The 23534-nt window shown below is 34.9% G+C and overlaps 2 protein-coding genes across 6 annotated transcripts in view; both read left to right on the top strand.

Annotated features, from left to right (window-relative positions):
• LOC149773634 (DNA helicase B-like) overlaps nt 1-8318 on the top strand; it is a 62351-nt gene extending 54033 nt beyond the window's left edge. For 3 of the 4 annotated variants that reach the window (XM_089946227.1, XM_089946228.1, XM_089946230.1), the window contains 2 exons: nt 731-928; nt 6079-8318. In XM_089946227.1, the coding sequence (XP_089802353.1) occupies nt 731-928; nt 6079-7023 (1143 nt within the window). In that variant the 3' untranslated portion in view covers nt 7024-8318. The remainder of the gene's footprint in view (nt 1-730; nt 929-6078) is intronic. The other variant, XR_016417337.1, reaches the window with a different exon arrangement.
• A 7379-nt stretch (nt 8319-15697) lies between these two features.
• Nucleotides 15698-21096, top strand: LOC149773633 (uncharacterized). 2 transcript variants are annotated; one of them, XM_089946131.1, is made up of 5 exons: nt 15698-18049; nt 18267-18552; nt 19015-19292; nt 19838-20017; nt 20540-21096. In XM_089946131.1, the coding sequence occupies exons 2-4, from the start codon at nt 18418-18420 to the stop codon at nt 19881-19883; spliced, it is 459 nt and encodes a 152-aa protein (XP_089802257.1). In that variant the 5' UTR covers nt 15698-18049; nt 18267-18417; the 3' UTR covers nt 19884-20017; nt 20540-21096. The 2 variants fall into 2 exon arrangements, with proteins under 2 accessions (XP_089802257.1, XP_089802256.1); XM_089946130.1 differs by having other exon boundaries at nt 15698-18552.
• Nucleotides 21097-23534: the final 2438 nt, after the last annotated feature.

Below are 23534 nucleotides of genomic sequence, written 5' to 3'. Positions count from 1 at the left end.
TTATTGCTTAATCATAAATAGGTCAAGGTATTATAAACACTGGCAATTAGGATGCTGATGAGATGCCCATCCCCCAAAGCAACATGAGCTACAATGGGTTTACCTTGGCCTAGTTTAAACAAAGTATTCTTAGTTAATTCTGACGTTTTGGGGACTCTATGTACCGTAATCAACAGTCTTCCTAACTTTATACATAGCTGATTATAGCACTTGAAAATTAACTTTCATCCTTGAAAAGTGTTTGAATTTCATGATGAAATCAGTTATTAGGAGTCTGTTGACTTCATTTTGATCCCTGTGACAGAAATAAGTTGGTAATACAATCCAATACTTTTCATTGAAATATTTGCCTTTGAGTTGTTATGGTTCGTATAATGATTGACATTTATCATGTAAAGGAAGGACATCATATTTTTATCCACTGGTATGTCACATGGAGAGATATAGCTATCAATATGTCCATACAGATGGCCTATGGATATTTAAACATTATTGCTTTCTATATTTTTATGTTAACATGGACATAAAGTGTAGCATAAGTATAAAAATTAAGACTGGTGCAACATAGCACACTTTCATTTTGAAGATGTAAGCTGGAGATAGAGGGGAGTATCATTACTCTCCTGCCTGTAAAGGACACTTGAATGCAAAGGCCAGAAAATTGTCTTGTCCATTGACTGCCCTTTCTCACCAGGTTTCCTTGTATTCCTTGAAACCTTTTATATTTTAGGGCTCTGAAACCGACCATGTTGTGTACATTGTAACCCCAAGTAAAAGGCAGAATTGGCAGCATGTTTACACAGCAATCACCCGAGGCAAGAAGGCAGTTTTCATTGTTGGGCAGGAGTCCAAGTTGTATTCTGCAATCAAACGGAAAGAAATTCAGAGAAAGACCAGCTTAAAAAGACAGTTAAGAAATCTTTTTCAGGTAATTCTATTGATAAAAAGAGAGTATATACACTAATGTTTCCAAAGAGAATATATACACACTTGTTTCAAAGAGTATAAATGCACTATGGTTTTCAAAGTATATGCACTATTGATTCTAAAGAGGTTATAAATATATACACACTTGTTTCCCAATGGAGTATATCCACTATTGTTACCAAAGAAAGTATGTATGTTATTCTTTTCAGAGAAAGTATATACACTATTGTTTTCAAAGAGAGTATATACAACTGTGTAACTTGTACATCAGCTGCCATATTTAAGGCAGAAGATTACTCCAACATTTTACATCAGTAAATTGGAATAAATTGAAAATTGGTCCTAAGGATATCTGTCATAGTGAAAAAGTGGGGAGTCACCAAACTAGTCTTCTTTTCCCCATGGCAATGAAATTGGGAGGATACATGGTGTTTTGCCTATTAATGCATGTATTCATTCATCAATTGGAAGGATATAGTGTTTTGCCTATTCATTTGTGTATTCACTCATTATTTGGAAGGATACATAGATCTAATTAAAAAAAATATTTTTTTATATAATCAAGATCTCACACGAGTTTGATAATGAGTGAGATTCATACATAATAATGAGAGGATCTTGAATTTGGAGACTTATGGATCTGATTTGATCAAACTTGGTAAATATATTTAAATCAATAAGATGTGTACAGTTAGGCATATAAATGAATTGACCTTGCATCTGACTGGCTGATTTTCTTGTCACTTTCTGATCAGATTTAATAGGCTTGTATCATCAAGATCTCCAACTAGTTTCATTATGAGAAATATCCATGCATATTAATGAGGTGATCTTTCACATTATTGGTTGAGCTTTTTACCGCTCAAGATACAGTATCTCTGGTATGATTTTAATCAAACTTCATAAATAGGAAAGCGTCCTCTAAATTTTGCATTATACCTCCTTATATGATCATGAGCAAGATCTATTGATATTTTTGAGGTAATCTTGTATCTGATTGGCTGATTTTGCTACCATTCCAAGACTGAAATTTGATTTTATTTTGCTCAGACATGGTAAGTAAGCTTAGGTTCTGTAATATATGATCTGATTGGCTGAGCTTGTTACCTCTCTGGATATCGAGTTATTTTGGTCAAACTTATTAAGTGGGTTTATATCAGATCTTGGATGACTTTGATTAAGAGCGAAAGACGATGTTTACTAATTATGCCTATATTGTTTTAAAGAGTTTTCATCAGACATTTGTAAAATAGGTAAAATTGGCATGGCATAAATATCTAGAGAGAGATTACTTAGTGTTACATTCTTAGATCACTACATAAGCATGCAGAGTGATATCAGGCCCACTTGGGAATCTTGTTTATTATAATCCCACTGCTGGCATTTTTGACAAAGAAACCTTAACATTAAGCAAAATCACTTACGGTAGGCAAATCAGCTTGATTCATATCTAGATGACCTGATTTGATTTGCATGCCTGCAGTTTTTATTTTATTTACATATTGGGACTATTTTTTAAATATCTAAGCCTTGTCAGCGTAAGTTTGCAGTAACTGTTTGTGACAGACAAGTGTTAGTTGGTAATACACATACACGTAGGTTACATGTGGTAATGGGGAGATTCTAGGCAGTATTTTATATAAGTTTTTGAACGAATGGCAATAGAAACAGAATAGTTGGCAGAGGAAAAAATTGTCAGTGTAAGTTGCAGGAAAATGTATTCATTGTAGATAGTACATTTTACAAACTGCTTGCTTTCAGCTTCAAGGTGTAGTCATGGAAAATTTGCTTTGAAGTTTTGGATAAAAGATTTTTTCATTTGCTTTTATTTCCTAAACTCCTCGATGAATTTTCATCACAATTGGCACTAACCATTATGAAGCTAAGACATTTCATTCTCTACATGCATGCTTGCTCATTTGACCTTGGGGTCAAGTTCATTTAAAATTTAAGTCTAAGTTATGTTTTGGGTTAAAAAAATTCATTTGTTTATGTTTTCTAAACACTGGTGGATTTTCTTCATACTTGGGATGAATCACTAGAACACAAAGCATCATGCTCACTTTTCCCTTTGGCCTTGGGTCAAGATCCCAGACATAGAAAATGGCATCAAGGTTTTGATTGAAGCTTTTTCATTTGCTTACATTTTCTAAACCCCTTGATGTTGGTTTTTTTTTCTTCGTATTTGGGAGGAATTATTATAAATCTAAGACAATTAATTCTCCATGATGCTTTATCAAACTTTTAAACTTGGTGCCAAAGTCACAGGTTTACATCATTGTTTTGGTAATGGGGTCAAAGTCACAGGTTTACATCACTGTTTTGGTAATGGGCAAAGTCACAGGTTTATATCAGTGTTGTGGTAATATGGTCCAAGTCACAGGTTTACATCAGTGTTTTGGTAATGTGGCCAAAGTCACAGGTTTACTCAATGTTTTGGTAATGCGGTCAGAGTCACAGGTTTTCATCAATGTTTTGGTAATGACATGACATACAGACCATGGCCTGCCTATTTATCACAAAATCTTTATTTTTATTTCTTACATATCTGTAACCGGTTCAAAGCATACATTGATTTATTAACCGATTCAGCTCCGATCCCGTCTGTAGGTGTGATGAGGCTGTACCCTATTTCCGAGCTCTGCAGCATCAAGTTCATTTAAGATACACCAACGTGGGTGGTATTTAAAAAAAGCAGACAGATATAGCTCTAAAATGATACCAAATAATCTGGAAGTTCTAGTTGCACTACAAAATACAGAGGGAAAAACCTCATTTTTTGGACCCATTTTTCTTTTCTCACCCAAATTTCGCTCGAGGTCAGAATGAGATTTTGTGTCTGGATTTGAGACCTTTTGGCCTCAGATCTAAGGCATAGCAGTCTTAACTGCACATAGACAGGTGATTCTTTGCAAAATCTAGGATAAGGTGGGCTTTTGGAATAAATTGCGGTCTCCATGCGAAAATGATGGGTCTATTAAGCAAAAAAAAAAAAACTCCAACTTTTACCCTTCTGCTCATGCGCAAGCAAAATAACCAATGAAAAATGATGTTTCTAATACAGCTAGGCATTAGTCTCATGTAAAATCAGTTGAAAGCTGATGTGTTACGATGTATTCAGAAATAGCTCCCTAAATGTCTTTCCTATGCACATTTCAGGTTAAAACGACAAAAACCTCTGATGCTGAATGAGTTAATGGGAGAATTTTGGTGATATCACCAAATCTGAATATTACTTATTTATTTCATTATTTGTGCATCAGTATTGCACATAAGTTTCAAAAAGAGTCATTCTTTGACAATTTCTAAGAAATTTCCATAAACTTGATTAACCGATTCAGCCCTGATCCTGTCTGTAGGCGTGATGAGGCTGTACCCAATTTTCGAGCTCTGCAGCATCTAGGTCATTTAAGATACACCAACGTGGGTGGTATTTAAAAAGAGCAGACAGATGTAACTCTAAAATTATACCAGATAATCTGGAAGTTCCAGTTGCACTACAAAATACAGAGGGAAAAACCTCATTTTTTGGACCCGTTTTTTCTCTCACCCAAAATTCGCTACAATGCCTGTCTTTATCCACCATATTGGATTTTGCAAACATTTACCGCTGTCACTGTATCTCATTTTCGTAATATTCAACTTCTAACCATGTTGAATAGGAAAGCAGAATATTCAGAATTTTCTCCAGGATAGACAAGAATATAGAACTAGAAGGACAATTGTGCTGTCTTGTTTAGATTTATGAAACCATCTTGTAAAGGAGAAAATTCTATGTTTTGCAAATTGTGTAATGTGATTTCACTATTGGGCATGGAGGTGCCCATGAAATAAAGAGCACAAAAAAGCTAATAAACATCAGCTTTTTGCTTCATCATACACGACTCAGCCAGAACTTACGACATATATAAATACCAGAGAGAACCTTGATGTAATTCGATCAAAATTTGGTTTATTAAATTTATTTTGGAAATTAACCTTCCTCTTTCAGTTATTAGTGTTACTGACGTTTATTTCGCACACATTTTCCAGACAGTAAAATCACAAAGGATTACTCATATGCTAGAATGAAAACATTTCAGTAAAAAAAAATAACACAGAATTGAAATCATCAAATTGATAATGATTGGGAAAAAAATAAGGTGTGGAAAAGGCTACTATAAACAGCCTGTGTCTGAGTGTGATGCACTCTTGCACCTTCTGAATGGGCATCTGAATGGAACATGGTACAACACATGCATCTTTGACATTAAATAATTATGCAAAGCACTGTCCTACTTTACTGTGGTTGTATATGTTGTAAATAGTTACATATGCATTAAAATTTTAAAAATCAGTATTTGTTCCTGAAAATAAGTATTTTTGTCACAAGCAGTCAGTATTTTTGTATTGGGGGTTTGTAGCTATGACATATAATAAAAAAGAAAAAATGCATTATTATAGGATGGTCAACAGGAAGTTTCTTTTGTTGCAGGGAAACTTAAATTTCAGTATTTCCAGGGAGCTCAGAAAACTAGTAGTCCCTTATGATGGACCAGTGACTCACTTTCCTATATAAATGAATATTAAATTCAGGAAAACAATGAGCCATTTAAATCTGTAAGAAGCCAGCAAGAAAATTCAATTAGTCAAGTATGTCTTAATATTGTTGTTGTTGTAGGGTTTAATGTCATTTTTCAGCACAAGATAGGCTATATATGGTGGCCAGTATTAATGATGGCAGAACTTGGAAAGAACCCTGATGCACGAGAAGCTACTGGCAAGCTTTCTCACATACCCAAATTGGCTGAACCCGAGACTCGAACCCTTGAAGACAGAGATGATATGGCAGTGATCCGTTATGAGTGCTTTTAGACCACTCGGGGCATCAGCTTAATATTGCACGGGGTGGAAAACAAATGCTATACTTTTATTGGTAATGTAGGGGACCCATTCAGATACTAATTGTTATCATGGATCAGTTACATGTTTCTTGTAAATTGATGCCTGGCCATCCCAAGGAGGTCTCTAAGATTTTCATATCTTGAAAAATTGCTGGAGATGCAAAGCTTAATTCACTACATTATATTCACCTCCCAGCCAAAACCTAGATAATGCCTCCATATCATTCATAGTTGATTTTGCAATGTAACATATTTTTCTGCATTTCAGATTGATGCAACTTTTGTCTGGCCATCAACACAGACCGGTTTGATACCTACACATCAAGCAGATGATGTTGATTTGACTGGTTCTCAGTATTCACAAAAAACCAGTCAAGTGGACCAGACTGGTTTCATCCCTTCACAAGAAGCAAGTTATTCAAAGTGTATAAATATTTTTGGTTCCATTCCTAAGAGAATGTTAACGACTGCTATTTCTCAAAGGAAAGGAAAATGTTCTGAGACAAAGGACACTAAAGAAAATAATGAAATCTCAGCACTTCAAAATCCAAATGTAGTTGTTGAATATGAGGGTGAACAGCAGTCAGTGAAGATGTTCACCGCAGGTCACGACAGTGCAGCTTTTCAGTCTGGTTCTACAGTTCATGGTTCAACCTGGGCACAGTCCGCATCTCCCTTTCTTGCAGACCGCTTCTCAATGTTAAGAATTGACTCAAATTTGAAACCTTTTACTAGTTATACAAATCAGCAAAATCAAAGTAATAATCCTGAAACTTTGAAATCCAATTTCCAGTCAAATTACAGCTTCACAAAACTCAAACAGAGACCATCTTTATCTCCACATTTTAATCTTCAGATGGACCAGCCTGCATCTCCAGGAGAAGGAACACCGGCAGGCAATTATGGAACAGCAAATGATAGCCAATTTTCAGAAGTAGATGAGAGTTTGTATTTTACCATAGACACTGAAATTGAGGAAAAGTTGCCCAATACTACGTCTCACTCATATGGAGATGCCGATCAATGGGACAGGCATGAGCAGAATTTACATCAGAGTAAAAGTTCCCCATACCAGAGACAATTATCAGAAAACATAGCTAAGTATTTATTGACTCCAACAAAGGGATCTAAACCTAAAGATGAGACAGTATCAGTGACACCTGTCATAGATTCTCTTTCACAGTTGGCTTTCAGTGACAGTGATGATGACTAATGACAATGGAATCAATGACAAACATCAGCAACAATAGCAACAACATCAGTCACCAAGAACTTTGGTCTATAATTAGGTGTGTCAGTTGAAGACACATAAGAAAAGTATTACTGATGTTGCATTCGAGGTAAATTGAAAGAAGACATATGTTTGCTTGTACATGTGTGCAGCAAAGCATCATTTACTTTGACATCTGAAGTCTGAATAATGTTTTCATCTGAATTGTGTTGTACTTGACTTTTTTCTGTAGGTCGCCAGCGTGAAAACGTGTCAAAGGATTTGTATGGGAGTTTTTCTGGCATTTTTTACTACAGAGTCCTGCAGCTTGATATGTAGATGACTCATAATGGAGACCACTCCAGTGGCCTAATGAAGATTTGAACCCAAACCGAGTCATACCAAAGACTTTATAAAAAATGGTACTTGCAGCTGCCTCATTTTTGGTGCTCAGTATTAAGAAGTTAGTGACTGGTGGACATGTTGCTATATGTATGTGACATGATGACCCAGTGCTAGACATCACTATAAACTGCCACACTGCAGACGTTGTAGCAATATGACTAAAAATTTAAAGCCATGTTAAAAATCCAAAACAAACACACTTCATAAAGGTACTCAAGTTTCAGGCAGATATCTCATAAAGGCACTACAAATTTCAAACAGATGTCTCAAAGGCGCTGCAAATTTCAAAACAGATGTCTCAAAGGCACTACAAATTTCAAAGATATGTCTCAAAGGAACTACAAAATTTCAAACAGATGTCTCATAAAGGCACTACAAATTTCAAACAGATGTCTCATGAAGGCACTACAAATTTCAAACAGATGACTCATAAAGGCACTACAAATTTCAAACATGTCTCATAAAGGTACTGTAAGGTTCAGGCAGATGTAGTCATTACTCCAGTCTTTTGCATTAGGTTTTGTGTCTTGCTTAGATTATGAGTCACTGCTACATGCAGTCATGTGACGTTTGATGCATGATGATGAGAACTACACCAGTTAAACATTAATAAGTAATGTGGCCCATACTTCATGCTCCAGCAATGTCTGAAAATCTTTTGTGTAGATCAAGAATTTGCATGCAGTCATGTCAGTTTTTTAAACACTTGTGTGTTATAAGGTGTACTAAAGAAAAAGTAGGTTACCTGACTTAAATTTTATGCTTCTGTAATTTCCATTAAGTTTGCATTTAGCTTAGTTTTTCATACTTTGCTTTGTAATCTATTCATACTGCTTCTGGCAGTTTTCTTGTTACCCTGTTGCATTTGAATAAATTTATGGATGAAATAATAATCATTAATCACTCATTTATCTGTTGTTGTGGGGTTTAATGCCATTTTTCAGCACACGATAGGCTATGCATGGCAGCCAGTATTAATGGTGGAGGAAGAACCCGGGAAGAACCACCAACCCACGAGAAGCTACTGGCAAGCTTTCTCACATACCCACATTGGCTGAATCCTAGACTCGAACCCACGCAGACAGAAGTGAGATGGCAGTGATCCGTAATGGAGAGAGCTTTAGACCACTTGGTCACTCGGGGCCCCTCATTTATCTGCAAAGTAGTCCGGACTTTAATCTCGATAGCCAAATAAAACACACAAATGACGGTGAACAATTAAAGCATAACTGATTATTGTAATGGCTTAAACTTACTCACCTAGAATTCTAGTATTGACTTACCGTTTGTACATCTCATTTTTTTTCACCAATGCAGAATGTTTCAAACTGGTCCAAGTTTTTTCTTCTTCAGAATTTCCACTGTCCTCAATTTTCAAATTTGAATCTTTTAATAGTTCTGTAGGATATGATCTCAATCATGGAAAAATGTAGCAACTTTCAACATCTGTGATGTCTCTGTAAGCCCCATAGTGATCTCATGATCTCCCCTACACCCTTCAACTTGCAAATCTTGCAGCCAAATTTCTCTGACATTCATTTGTGGAGCACAGGGAATAAATGATGGTCATATAGCCATTATTCTTCCATCTCACTTTAGATACCATATAACATCTCTGGTTATATGTGAGGGTTTATATCAGTAAAAAGGTAGACTGATATCTGCCTTTTCAATCTGTCAGAAAACTGCTAGGTGCCTTTTATATGTCAAAAGAGAGAGTCTGTTATGTGCCTTTTATGTCAGTCAAAAGACAGCTACATGTCTTTAGATCAATCAAAAGACAGACTGATACATGCCTTTTATATGTGAAAAAACATACTGCTACATGCTTTTTATATCAGTCAAAAGACACTGCTATGTACCATTTTATTCATGAGACCATACTATAAATATCATGTTTTCAGAGATGAAACAAAACTAATTACATCTGTTCAGCCATATTGATTTTTATTAGGAATTCTTTATAAATTTATTTCAGCAAGATTTTCTTCCCTTGGATACTCTTCTTGTAAAAGTGGAATAACTTAATAAACAGATTGCAGTGAAAATATTTGTTTATTGGGGATGCTTACCAGTTATTATGTACTTTTGAGAGAGTGACGTATGTAATGTGAAGCTGTTTGCATTTAAAATATGCACAGTGGAGAGAATGGTGGCATACCTCTATGCTACATTAATGTAATGTGGATGATATTTCTTTGGATATTGTACTTTTGGAAATTGTACATGATTTAAACACACGGCTAACTTAAATGACTGCTCCCTTGTGCTAAAAAATGAGCCTGAATTAGTCTAAAGTACACTATCCATAGCAGCTATTAAAATATGGAAAATTAATTTTGCCAGACTAGACAATACCAGCTTCGGAAAGTGCAATGAATGAATTACCAGATATATAAAATGTAAAAAAAGTTATCAGCTGTTTTTTTATACAGTTTAGCTCTGAAGTTCAGGAAGTGAAAATGACCAAGTGGAGCTAGCACTTTTTTGAAAGGTGCACATCTGGAGGAAGGCCAATCTGTATACTCTATAACCCATATTACACCCATCAATCATACACCAAAATAAAGGGAATTAAAGGTTCTTTGAATTGAAGATATGTAAGGTCTTTTTTAAATAGCCAGTATAACCAGTGAGGAAAGTTGGGAAAATTCTTTTTCTTTAAAATCCTAACCCTGCGCAAAATACGAAACTGTAGAGCGCCACCATTGCCATGAAAGGGTTTATTTTTCGTCTATCTGTTGGGGTTCAGAGTGACTTCCCTTTGCTGCCAGACTAAGGCAGAGTGGTGGGAATATGGGAAAAAAGTATGTAGATATCCAAATTAAAATGGTTCAAAACAGTCACACATAAAACAGACCTTTTACTCATCCTGTGAATTTTATGAAATATTTTTAAAAAATTGTCAATTTTCTTTAACAAGGCTTCTGTACGACTGTTTTTTTACTAGAGCTGCTAACTTTTAAAAATTTGCTTACTGTTAAAATGGTTGTGACAGATACAGAGGTACATATCATTTCTTTCTACCTTTATATGATAAAATCTAAAATAAAAACTACTTTATGCTGTTACAACTCTATGATCTTAAACTGAGTAACACAAAAAAGCAAAATCCAAAAAGTTCTGTCAAATTCAACAGTTTATTTCCCTTGAAAACAAAGTGAAAATTTAAAAAGATCTTACAGTATTGTGAATTAAATCCCAAATAGTCCAAACTATTCTTTCACAGGTCCAAATTTATGAAGTTCAAACTGAATTCCAGTGTTATTTAAATTAAATATTGCATCTGTTAATATGCCTGTAGTCTTAAATGTGCTAGTGGCATGGGCTGTGATGATGTACTAATGGTCTTTTGATGTATCACAATACACTAATATAATCCAAAATGTCCTTGTCTGAATTCACTATAATTCCAATGTTTCAGTCCAAGAAAATTATGAGCATTTTGTAGTTCCAGTGAATAATAATTTGATCAAATAAATCAACCCAAATTAAAAACTGAACACAACAATAAGACTGATTCTGCTTCAGATGTTAAGGCAAGAATGAGTAATTTTTAAGTAAACAAGTTTTGAAATTTTCTTTTCAAGAAGTTTCTATGGTCAGAATCAAGGCTATAATGTTTACCATTAATAATGATCTGAACATTTAATCCACAACCGAAGAGAATATTTTTGGTATGGTTCCTTTTTACAAATTAGATGATACACCATGTATTGATCAGGTACAGCATGTACTTGATTTTGGACAAGGTCAAGTACAAAATACAGATATACATAAGGTACAACCATTTACTAGCAATCGGCCTATAATTAGTCTTGATTGTACTACAAATGGATATAATTTTTTGCCAGAATCTCTCATCATTTAAACATAATTGCAGATATAAATAATCATTCAGTTGGCACAAACAATGATAGATGCATTACTTTTTAAAAAGGAAAAATGCATGAGTTTGTAGTCTACTCATAATACAAACACTTTCAATGGCCTAATGGTGTGTCTCGGTGTACATAATACACTTTCAATGGCCAGAAGGGTGTCTCTGTGTAGATAATACACTTTCAGTGGCCTGAAGAGTGTATCTGTGTAGAGAATACACTTTCAGTAGCCAGAAGTGTGTCTCTGTGTAGATAATACATTTTGATGTCCTAAAGGTGTGTCTCAATGTAGATAATACACTTTCAATGGCCAGAAAGATGTCTCTGTGTAGATAATACTTACAGTGGCTAGAAGGGTATATCTCTGTGCAACTAATACACTTTCATTGGCCAGAAGAGTGTGTCTCTATGTAGATAATACACTTTCAATGGTCAGAAAGATGTCTCTGTAGATAATACTTACAGTGGCTAGAAGGGTATATCTCTGTGTAAGTAATACACTTTCAGTGGCCAGAAGGGTGTGTCTTTGTGTAGATAATACACTTTCAATGGCCAAAAATGTACATCTATGTGTAGATAATACAAATACTTTCAATGGCCAGAAAGGTGCGTCACTGTGTAGATAATACATTTTCAGTGGCCTAAAGGTGTGTCTCTGTGTAGATAATACACTTTCAATGACCAGAGGGGTGTGTCTTTGTGTAGATAATACAAACACTTTCAGTGGCCTAAAGGTATCTTGGTGTAGATAATACACTTTCAATGGCCAGAAAAGTGTCTGTGTAGATAATACAAACACTTTCAGTGGTCTAAAGGTGTGTCTATGTGTAGATAATACACTTTCAGTGGTCAAAAAGGTGCTTCTCTTTGTGGATAATGCAGATATTTTCAAGGGCCAAAAAGGTCTGTCTCTGTGTAGGTAATGCAAACATCATCAAGGGCCGAAAGGTGTGTCTCTGTGTAGTTAATACAAACATCTTCAAGGGCCGGAAAGGTGTATCTGTGTAATACAGCTTCAAGGGCCAAAAAGGTGTGTCTATGTGTAGATAATACACTTTCGGTAGTCAGAAAGGTGTGTCTCTTTGTGGATAATGCAAGTATTTTCAAGGGCCAAAAAGGTCTGTCTCTGTGTAGGTAATAAAAACATCTTCAAGGGCCAAAAGGTGTGTCTCTGTGTAGTTAATACAAACATCTTCAAGGGCCAAAAAGGTGTATCTGTGTAATACAGCTTCAAGGGCCAAAAAGGTGTCTCAGTGTGGGTAATACAAACATTTTCAAGGGCCAAAAAGGTGTGTCTCTGTGTAGGTAATACGAACATCTTTAAGGGCCAAAAAGGTTTGTATCTATGTAGGTAATACAAACATCTTCAAGGGCCTAAAAGGTTTGTATCTGTATAGGTAATACAAAGATCTTCAAGGGCCAAAAATGTGTGTCTGTGTGTAGGTAATACAAACATTTTCAAGGGCCAAAAAGGTTTGTCTCTGTGTGAATGATGTCAGCTTGAGAAAAGGTAAAGTTAGCTTTGATTTCTCTGCAAATGTTGGATTAAATAAAAGTCACTGAGAGACTTCTGTGCCAGGATCGCCCCCAGTATACATCATGCTGTATTGTTACAGTCCTACTGTTTTCACTGTACATATTATATGTTACTGCTTGATGCTTTTCTGTCATAAATATATTTATCTATCATGCTTACAAATTTTTAATCTTAGTTGCTATTTTAAGATAATCTTTTATGGAGATGCGGTTTCTATGTATATTCGAGTTTGTGAACTTGGGTATAATCTACAAATGCAGTTGTCCTTGACTAAAAGTTACCTCATTATAAGAGTGTTCATTGTACAAGTTGGGTATGGTCATGAATCAAACAATAGTACTATTGTATGTAATGTAACCCAGTATAGTGTGACCTCATATATAACAGTACATTTGTATGGTTCCCTTGAACAATGTTATAGTGAGCAATGATAATATTTAGAATTTACTGTTATGTTTTGGACTTGAGACTGAGGGAAAATTTACTTGTAGTAAATGCCATTTTGGAAGAGATGCAGCAGTAAATTTAAATATCTTTGAGAATGTTTTCCTTTTAAAAGAATTACAAAATATGATATCCTTGTACAGTTACTGGTACTCTGATATCCTTCTACCATTACTCTCATACCCTTGTACCATTACTGTACTCTCATGCACTTGAAAATCCCAAGTTTTTTGTCAAAACCCAGATATGCAATTGTAATAAGATTTGACCTTGACTGTAATCATCAAGTACTCTCAAGCTAATGACAAAGCTGATTAATCATGTGATATTTGAATTTGAAATGTGTACAAAAAGATTAAATACTGGTAGCCTCAAAATTTATATTTTGTTTTTTCTTCAAAGTATATACTCAACTCTTTGATTGTATATGTAGGTCTGACATTTATAAGCAAAACCTATCTTGCTTGAATTTAATTTTAAGATTTACAGTGCAACATATTTTTTTCTCTCTGACCGTCTGTACATAAATTTGAATTTAAATGGGAGATATTTTGGCAAGTCATATGTTTTAGTTTAGTGCATAAAAGTGTTATTTATGCCATAAACTTCCAAGTCAGGTTCCATATATTATCACTTGTAAATCAGATTCTAAGTCAGGTACCATATTTTATCACTTATAAATCAGATTCTGTCTGCATCGGTTCGAGTCTTGGATTCAGCTAATGTGGTTATGTGAGAAAGTTTGCCAGTAGCTTCTCGTGGGTTGGTGGTTCTTTCCGGGGGTTTTCCGGGTTCTTCCTCCACCATTAATACTGGCCACCATGTATAGCCTATTCTTGTGCTGAAAAATGGCGTTAAACCCTACAACAGCAACAACACAATTCTGGCTTTGTTGATGAGAATGTAAACGTTGTGCTTGTATTTACAATGATGTGCTGAATCAAAAAATAGAGTGTCTCAACAAGAAGTACGTTAGAGTTCATAATTGGCTTACGAACTTCGTCTTATGCATCACTGACATCTTCACGGTCATGTATTATCACGCGAAACGTCCATGGGTCCATGATGCAATTGGTGAGCAATCACTGACAAACTGATGCGACCTCATTGATGACTTCTGATGTGCTGTTACTCATGCGAATTGACCCCATGAGTGTTTACAGACGATCCACAAGGTTGTGAGGGCCACGTGGTCTACTTCTTGTTGCAGTGTTTGATCTAGGACTTGGTACAAGTGTTCAGGTTGAGATAAACAGTCTCTTATATTCTCTCCATAACTCCTCACCTTAAGTTTTGTTTTATTTTTCTTGTGAAATGCAATAAACTCTTTTTAAAAAAAAAAGATTCCACTAATCACTAGTAGCATTTCATTTTTCTTCCAGTAAACAACCTGAATACCACTTTAGGCCATTCTATATTAGGTGTCCTTCATGGTAATTCAAAATTTCCGCTTTCCCCAGTTGGTGGATCTATTAAGAGAGACATGTGGTTTATGACGATCAACTGTCGAGCTCTTCTTTCAAAGTATGGAACAGGTGTGCATCTGTGACTTGTATTCGGGTGGTGATCTTGTGGTACTCGTGGCAGCCTGTCAGTGAATCTTGAATGCCTTTTTCAAGTGCCTGTGTGCCTTTTGCAAACTTCCTCTTCAATATATCTGTTATCTTCTTTGACTTCTACAATTGCCCCTGGCAAGTGCTCTTTATTCTTTGTGGTTGCCTTAGCGGTTTTCTTACTATCCTTGGTGCGTTTCGAGTTAGACCCGGTTCTTCTTCTGTTCCCATTAGCACTATCAGAAGTTCAGTGGTTTCTTTCATGACTTTCTTAACATCCCAAACACGTTCAGTGGTTTCATGTTTAATATCTTCCCGTACTTTCTTTTTCGACTGTGACATCTTTGACACTTTTGTGGCTATAACACTGCGAATCAGTTCTTAGCATTCGCAGGCTGACTGGGACCAATGCTGAATCTGCTCAAATGACAGGCTGATTCGGGCCAGATGATGGGCTTATTCGGACCATGTGAACTATTATAAGAAAAATCATGTAACACACATTATTTAGTTTAGTGGTTATTATTGTTTTTGTAGAGATACAAGGAGAATATAAAAAGTTGATATTCGGCTTTTAAATTTACGTAAGACAGTTTGTTAGTAAATTTCTTGCCAAAATCGGAACAAGCTCCATATTGACTAGCATTTAAATTTGTTCAACCAAAATAAAGAATATGCATCATTCTCAAGAATCCAGGGATAGTACTTTCCATTCTGTGTGATGTATATTTATAATACATTTATGATTCTCTCTCTCTCTCTCTCTCTCTCTCTCTCTCTCTCTCTCTATATATATATATATATATATATATAGTTTTGATTTGAATTAAAAACATTTTGAAGCTTTCATAAATCAGGCCAGTATGGCAGACTTCAAATATTAAACACGATGCATATAACTAGAGTTCTTGGTTAGATATTTATGGAGTCACTTGATCGATCTAAATATAATTGGTTTTATGTGTTATAATAATAATAATAATATTAATAATAATAATAATAATAATGAGGACTTGAGAATCTTTAGAAACTCTGAGTGCTTTACAGTATTAGATAACAAATAATATAAAAAATTACAACGATAAGATTGCCCTCCAAAAAACAACATAAATTCTCAAAACAAAACATCAACAATAAAAATGTGCGTTTTAAGAGCTTCATGTCCCTTTTATGGTGTGCATATAAAGTTACTGCTGTTGTTCGTCTTTATAATACCCCTTTTCTTGTGTTTTGGGATGAGGTCAAATATTTCTGACTCGTTCTGTTTTATTCCACACAAAAAATTGTTGTTGATACGTGCACTATTATGTTGTATCTTTTTTTCTTTAATTTATACATAACACATATATGATAATTACTAACTAGTCCTATATGTAAGACCTTGACGCTGATATTTATGTTGTGTGCATCAAGCTCTAGAACAAAAACAACATGTGCTATGTCTTACATTGTAAGACAAAATTACTTCCATGTAACCAAAGATTCCAAAGTTATTTGAATTAAGCTTTCTATCGTGTTCTAAAATTGTAAATCGTGAATTGGCAAACTATATCAAAAACACTTTAATTAAAGAAGCGTCATTCATGAGTATCATTCATGGTCAGATGATTCCACTATTATTGTTTGCAGTCATGATGATAGTTGAGTATTCTCAGTATTGTGTGTGATTAATCCAATTAAGTGCATTCTGATTAACGTATGAACAGACAGTGATAATCATATGTGACAATTAGAACAGCGTTTATCAAACAGTCATTCTTATAAATATAGGGGGAGGCACACTTTCTTCATCATTCTTAAAATGTGTGCTAATTGCATATCCTGTGTAAACAGAGTTCATGCCTCGCAATAGGTGATGAGCTGTGATTCTTGTTCTGAATGGCAACACAGATCATGTAATTCAGGTGAGAATTTTAAAGTATATTTTTTTTCATTTTTATTATTTCTCATTAAATTATATTTGCTCTAAATGTACTACATTATGTGCTATTATTTAGTAAAATTGTGAAATAATAAATTCTTTATGCTTCATGGCAAGAACATACAGTATAATATAAATAAGAATTAACAACAATTTTGTGAATGATTATAAGTCGTAAACAATCACGTTAAATAATGCATGCCTTTCAGGAGTAAGCAGAGAGCAATATCAACGCTGGTTGAGAAACGACTGAGAATTTCACTTTCTGTGCAAGGATTGTTGCTTGATGACAGATATGCCAGTCAACACTATCAGGATACACGGTACTAATGGTATTGAAAAATGGGAACCAGCCTGGAAATAGGTGTAAAATAGAGTATATATGGCAGTGCTGTCCAACCCACGGTCTGCAGGCTGATTTTAAATGGCCCGACAGAGCTTGAGCAGCTATATAGTCATTGGTTTTCAGTTTTCTTCTGCAGCCCTTGGCTTCAAGAAAAGCATTTTTTAGTGGCACATGGGTGTCAGAAAGGTTGGACAGCACTGATATATGGGTGTGGCTGACCAGGATTGGTTAATAATGTAAGTTTTGTTGTAGGAAAAAGAATCTTTTGAGAGCTTATCCTAGTTGTAACTGAGAAAAAATATAGAGACATTGTTTTATTGATGGAATTTCAGTCCTTTAACAGTCTTGAGTTTGGAACACTCATTACTAAAAATTAGCACCTGACTCTTTGATGCGGAATTGAAAGCACATGTTTCAAACACATGCAGGTCCAGAAAATGCCGTGGCTCATATCCTTTCCTCTACACAGAAGCTGACATACAGGTTTCATCTATACTGATAAATATAGGTTTGATCATGAGCACTCAAAAATTTTAAGTTATTGAATTATTAATATCATGGGGTTTGCATAGGTTTACTATGGGAACTGAATTAGTACTGTGAGTCCATCAGCATCACAGCAGATGGACGACAGCTGTAATTCTGTGACAGAGCAGTCAGCCGAGACGATTCAGACAAACAACAGCGTTCCTGAAGATAACGTCTTTTTGGATGATGAAACTAGCATATCTTTCATAATATAATAGTAATTAGTTTTATATTTGTGTACATTTTGAATTAGATCTTTTTAATGGAAAATGTAATGTTATCAAAGGATAAGTTATATAGTAAACTCTGACTATAATATCTTATTTCTTCCAGACATGAGATGACAACAGTTGATGGTGACATTACATTCAGCATCACATGTACCCATCGATGACTTGTGGAAGAAGATGAAGTGTAAATAACTTCAAATTAAGTATTTTATTTGTATACGTACAGCACTTCACCCGTTCGTACTTGATTCATTCATATTGTTTTAAATTACTTTCAATACGGAATTATACATAAAACAGCTGCATTAAAATTGTTTTTTTTTATTGAGTAGATTTTTTATCACTATACATTTTTCATGTGGAGTTAATAAAATGACGTTTTTTTTTATATTTTATTGAAGGTCAGTCATGGTAGATTCCATTACAGATAAGCCAGTGAACTAGAAGGACGGGTCACAATTGAGGTTGTTGACTAGGGTACGGAAAGAAGAAAGAGGAAGCTAATGTCCAGCGAGGGGTACAGCTACACATTTAAAAGGGAATGGAGTGGCGATGCGCCATCCACGAAAAAGCCAACACGTGTCTTGTGGTTGTGAAAAAAGAAGAGAAAGTTTTACAAGCAGCCACCATTCTCATACACATCCATTGATGCCTGGATCTCTCGTAGCGGTCAAAATGAAGTCGAAGGTATGTTTATCGCATTTAATATACATAATAATAGTAACGTTATAATTCAGTGCTTCACTGATAACTATAATTGTGTTATTTAAAATTAATTATAAATATATGGTACTTTAAATGATAACAACTTAATGCATCCTTTTATATATACGAAAATACTAATTTCAGTAACTTAATTATTTAGTTTAGCTGAAGACTTTAGCATTTGGTGACATGTTTGGGTTGGTGCCAGCATTGGTAGTGACATTCTACAGGAGTATGCTGACACCTGGCAACCACAATTCTTGTGAACAGTGTACTCCGCAATGGTCAGGATTTGAACAGAGCATGACAGACAATGTGACCAAGTGATCCTAATGACCTATCTTTTGAGGTAATAAGCGTTTCAATTATTATCTTGTAATATGAATAAATACTTATATAAATATATTATCACTCAATATAAACATTTAACATTTTATTTTTCAGCTGGATGAAGACTTCATTGCGTCACAGATTCCCGAAATATTCTTTAGGGTTGATGTTAGAGTGAACAACAGACGACATCTGATCTTTGCCACTGAGAAACAGTTGGAACTGCTGTTCAAGGCAAAGACGTGGTTCATCGATGGAACCTTCAAGATTGTCAAGGATCCATTATATCAGCTTCTGTCAATCCACACCTTCGTTAAGTCCAATGATGACACGAAGCAGTTACCACTGTGTTTCATCTTGATGTCTGGCAGAAGCAAAAGAGATTACAACAGGTATGTTGGTTTTGAATTATGAATGAATCAATTTGATCTTTCATAAAGTAGAAGTTCAATATATATAATAAGTGTATATACTGTTAGAAACAGTAAATATTTTAATTTCAGTATGATTTTGGTATCAGTGCAATAAACAAATTATATACAACAAATAAAACATAAAATAATTAAATTAAAAAAATTTATGTGCATGTGTGTGTGATTGGGATTTTTAATGTAGCTTTAACAATTTATCAGTCATTTTGCAACGATGTCTGCAGTGTTACAGTTTATAGTGATGTCTAGCACCGTGGCATCATGCCACAGACATATAGCATGATGTCCCACCCAGTCACATTATCCTAACACCAGGCCGACCAGTCCTAACACTGACCTCGTAATGCTGAGCACCAAGCGAGGCAGCTGACTGTAGCATTTTTTATAAGTCTTTGGTATGACTCGGCCGGGGATCGAACCCATGACCTCCTGCATCAAATTTATATGTGCAACGATGAATCATATTAAGGCTGTGAATAATGTCATGATTATCTGAATATGCATAGATATTCAGGGCTGTTCTACAACATCTACCAGCGGAACCTGTTGTGACGTCCTTTGTTGCAGACTTCAAGGCAGGAATCTGGAAAGGTCTAAAAAGCATGTTTCAGGACCCGGTCATTCAAGGCTGCACTTTCCATTTCACTCAAGCACTGTGGAGAAGTGTTCAAGAATAAGGACTTCAGGTATTAATCAGTATTTTAAATTATGTAATATTAATCAACATTTCATAAGGAAAAAATGAAACTAAATTAGGTTCTTATGCATTTATCTCTACTATTAACCCTGACTTTTTAAAAATAATAATATATATTAAATATTTTAATTTATCCACATTTTAAATTCACTTTTACTCAATGATTTTAAAAATGCCTTGCTTGTTCATACTTAACGTTATGCATTTGTCTGTTTTGTCCAATTTGTATTTATGTACTGTCTTTTTATGTTTTACTAATCATGTTTTCTTGTAATGGATCGTTGTTTTATATAATGTCTGTAAATAGCACATTATAACTTATGTTAAATTTGTTTTATAAATCATGCCAACATAATAAATCTTATTTTATCTTATCTGATCTGATCTTGTGTACATTACACCCTAGTACATGAATAAATAATTTTGGAATAGATTGCCAATAAAGTTCAGCTGACTAGATACTAATTTTTTTCTTTAAAAAAACAATATAATTCATGTTAATATTTTTCAGGTGGTGTAGAACAGCAGGCATTATGTCCACAAGTTCTTGAGGAAGCTATTTGCATTTCCATTCCTTCATGCAGAGGATATTGCTCCTGCTTTTGACCAGCTATGTCAGAAGGGAATTGCACAAGAGGACCTTGTGAAGTATATGGACTATGTGTATGATCAGTGGATCATCAGCAGCATATGGGACGTGACATCGTTGAGTGTTTATGGTCGAAGTATTAGAACCAGCAATGATGTTGAGGGGTGGCACCACCGTGTTAACAGGCACACCAAGAAAGGCAACTTGCCTTTCTACCTCCTGATACTGCTTTTGTGCAAGGAAGCCACCCTACTTCCTATGCAAGTTAAGATGGTATCTGAGGGTAAACTGAGGAGATACCAAAGTAAGCAGACTATCAAATGCCAGGGACGGTTGATGGCGCTGTGGAAGTCCTTTGCTGAGAAATGGATCTCCACCACTCAGCTACTGAAACAATGTGCCATCATTTATGGACCACGTTAGTTCTCCATTACCTTATTATGTAAATAAAATTAATTTAAATAATAATACGAGTCTTTTTTTATCTTTGTGCTTGTATATTATACGGTATACACTTTCAATAGTAACGGTCATACAGTTAAATGATTCATAATAAATGCAGCTAAAGAAATTCACTTACAGTACTTGTTGTTTTAGTAAATATGATTTATTTAGGATAAAGAAATATTCTACATAAAGGCATTAATATACTCAGACTACCATTAAACATAGATGAAAACAAATCATCTGCATGCATTTTTTCTGTGCTAGTAATTTGCAGAACATTACATGATCGATTATGAATTCAGAAAAAACATTAACAAACGTTGCTTAAAACAAATGTTATTAAAATATAATTCGTCTTACAAGGTCCACAAAATTAGAAGAATATAAACGTATGATATTGATGTGTGATATTTTATTGAACTAAATAAAAAATTGTACAGCACCTCACTTTCTTCTTTAGGATGTAAGTTTTATGTAGTACATTTAGTATATAGCAAATAGTATAAATAAAAATTAAGTATAAATCTAACAAAGGCATAAATTTACCCAGATCCGTATGTGCAGACAAAAAATTATGTAAACTCGGATCAATATGTGTCAATAAATGTTGCTGTATGGACCCTGTTTTTGAGATTTTTGTCCCCCACTATCTGCATACAATTTAATGATCAATTCCTTAAATGCATATTTGAAGTGCTTAGTGTACCTGGGAAATAAGGAGAAATATCATGTCTAAAACAAATGTAAGTGTGACATTTAAATCTCAGACGAAACTTGTTGATATTTGACATGGTCCAAATCAGCCAAAAATCTAGTCCGAATCGGTTATATATATATATATATATATATATATATATATATATATATATATATATATGCTGGATTGCTGATGTTTAAGTATAGCTCTGAGATTCCCGTGGCATATGCTTGATTGTAGATGTGTTGCAATGCATCCCAAAATCCTTCTCTATACTACTCCTTCTCTAGATCAGTTTTGGATTTTGCCATCCCTGTTGTAAGATTAGAAGTGGGACTCCGTGTGGGATTGATGGGGACCAAGAACGGGGATTTCTGTCTCTTTACCGTCTGTGAATTTTCCTTCATTGTCTTTGTTATTTTAGGGCTCTTACTTGTTTGCTACTTTGTTATCCTTAGTTGAGTTATACTAGTAAAAATGACAGCAGCAGTTGGTGTTGATTTGGTTCTTTTTGGGCATCTCTGGTCCCAGTGCATGCTTATATAAGATCTGTCTTCTGTTATTGTTTGGCTCCCACTGGATTTTTGATTTTCCCTTCCATTCTTTGTGATTTCCTTTTTCTTCTATCATTTCTACTCCCGATATCAAAAGAGTAGTTCTCTTCTCCTGAGCTCTTAGGCTCCAACCTGATGAGAGCTTTAGTCTAAGCCCTTTTAGGGCCTGGGATCAGAATTTTCCTCTCTAGCTCTCTTACTCATATGTCCTTGTTTCTTTATTGGCTTAAGACTCCATGCACTATGGTTTACAAGGTTTAAATAAAGGTGTGTAGTTAACACCATCAGACCATCAGTTTAGCTCAACATCAAGTCTCTAAAGGTCCGCAGATAATACTTTCTCTGAAGTCTGCTAGGGTCGTTTATAAGCAAGGGTCATTGCACAATGATTGTCCCCTTATCAGTGTACATTCATTTACGAAATGGACACAAGTTTATTGAATACTAGTACATCAAGTTGGTTCAGAATCTTCAGCCTTAAAACAACTATGTAGTACATGTGAGAAACCTGCAGTATTATCTTCAAGCAGGTATGCATGTTACACTATCCATCGGATGTTTAAATTTCATGAAAGCATTTGTATGTCTTATATCTATCATGATGAATAGAAATCTGCGAATGTATGCTAAAAACGACTTGGAGATAGGCTCTCTCAAGCTTTAGAATAATCCCGTCTTCAGGAAAACTTGCGGAAGCAAATCCGTGCCATCTTATTCGGAACAGTGAATCAAATTACCATAATAGGCTCATCTCACGTCTGGCATTTCAAACCCAGATCTTTGATGGTGGCCTTTACAAAATAAAGAGAAATCAAAGCTGAAATTGACCAAGCCAATCTAAGAAGGCACATCCATGCGAGACTTGTCAAAACTTCTCATGTACGAGTTAAACAACAAGATTAGACTAATTTATCAGGACGGTGTCAACATGCTCTACACGGATACCTTTTCACTTATACATATAACTACTAAAGATGTCTATGCCGATATAGCATCAGATAGGAGTTTGTCTTTGCTTTATACCAAACGATAGATTTTCATGATGCAATCACAGCTTACACGTACAGACATCAGGCAATTGTAAATTAGCTTATGATTAATTTTGGTGTGCTCGTGAACTGAGGATGCCTGCTAACACATTTACGCATTATGCATCAAATGTTAATGTATTAAAATAGACCTTGGTTGTAGTTCCGTATTTCCAAGACCGACTTGCAAT

This window comes from Sinohyriopsis cumingii, unplaced genomic scaffold (genome assembly GCF_028554795.1).
Source record: "Sinohyriopsis cumingii isolate HCF-2022 unplaced genomic scaffold, ASM2855479v2 utg000622l, whole genome shotgun sequence".
Classification (NCBI taxonomy): Eukaryota; Metazoa; Mollusca; class Bivalvia; order Unionida; family Unionidae; genus Sinohyriopsis; species Sinohyriopsis cumingii.
Note: the sequence above shows the minus strand (reverse complement) of the source record. Positions and strands in the feature narration are given on the sequence as shown.

Bases quoted from the DNA above. Each gene is read 5' to 3' on its own strand.
- LOC149773633 (XM_089946131.1), top strand. From the start codon at position 18,418: ATGCGCCATCCACGAAAAAGCCAACACGTGTCTTGTGGTTGTGAAAAA. The intron at 18,553-19,014 runs GTATGTTTATCG...TTTATTTTTCAG, and splicing joins CGGTCAAAATGAAGTCGAAG to CTGGATGAAGACTTCATTGC. The intron at 19,293-19,837 runs GTATGTTGGTTT...GAATATGCATAG, and splicing joins AGCAAAAGAGATTACAACAG to ATATTCAGGGCTGTTCTACA.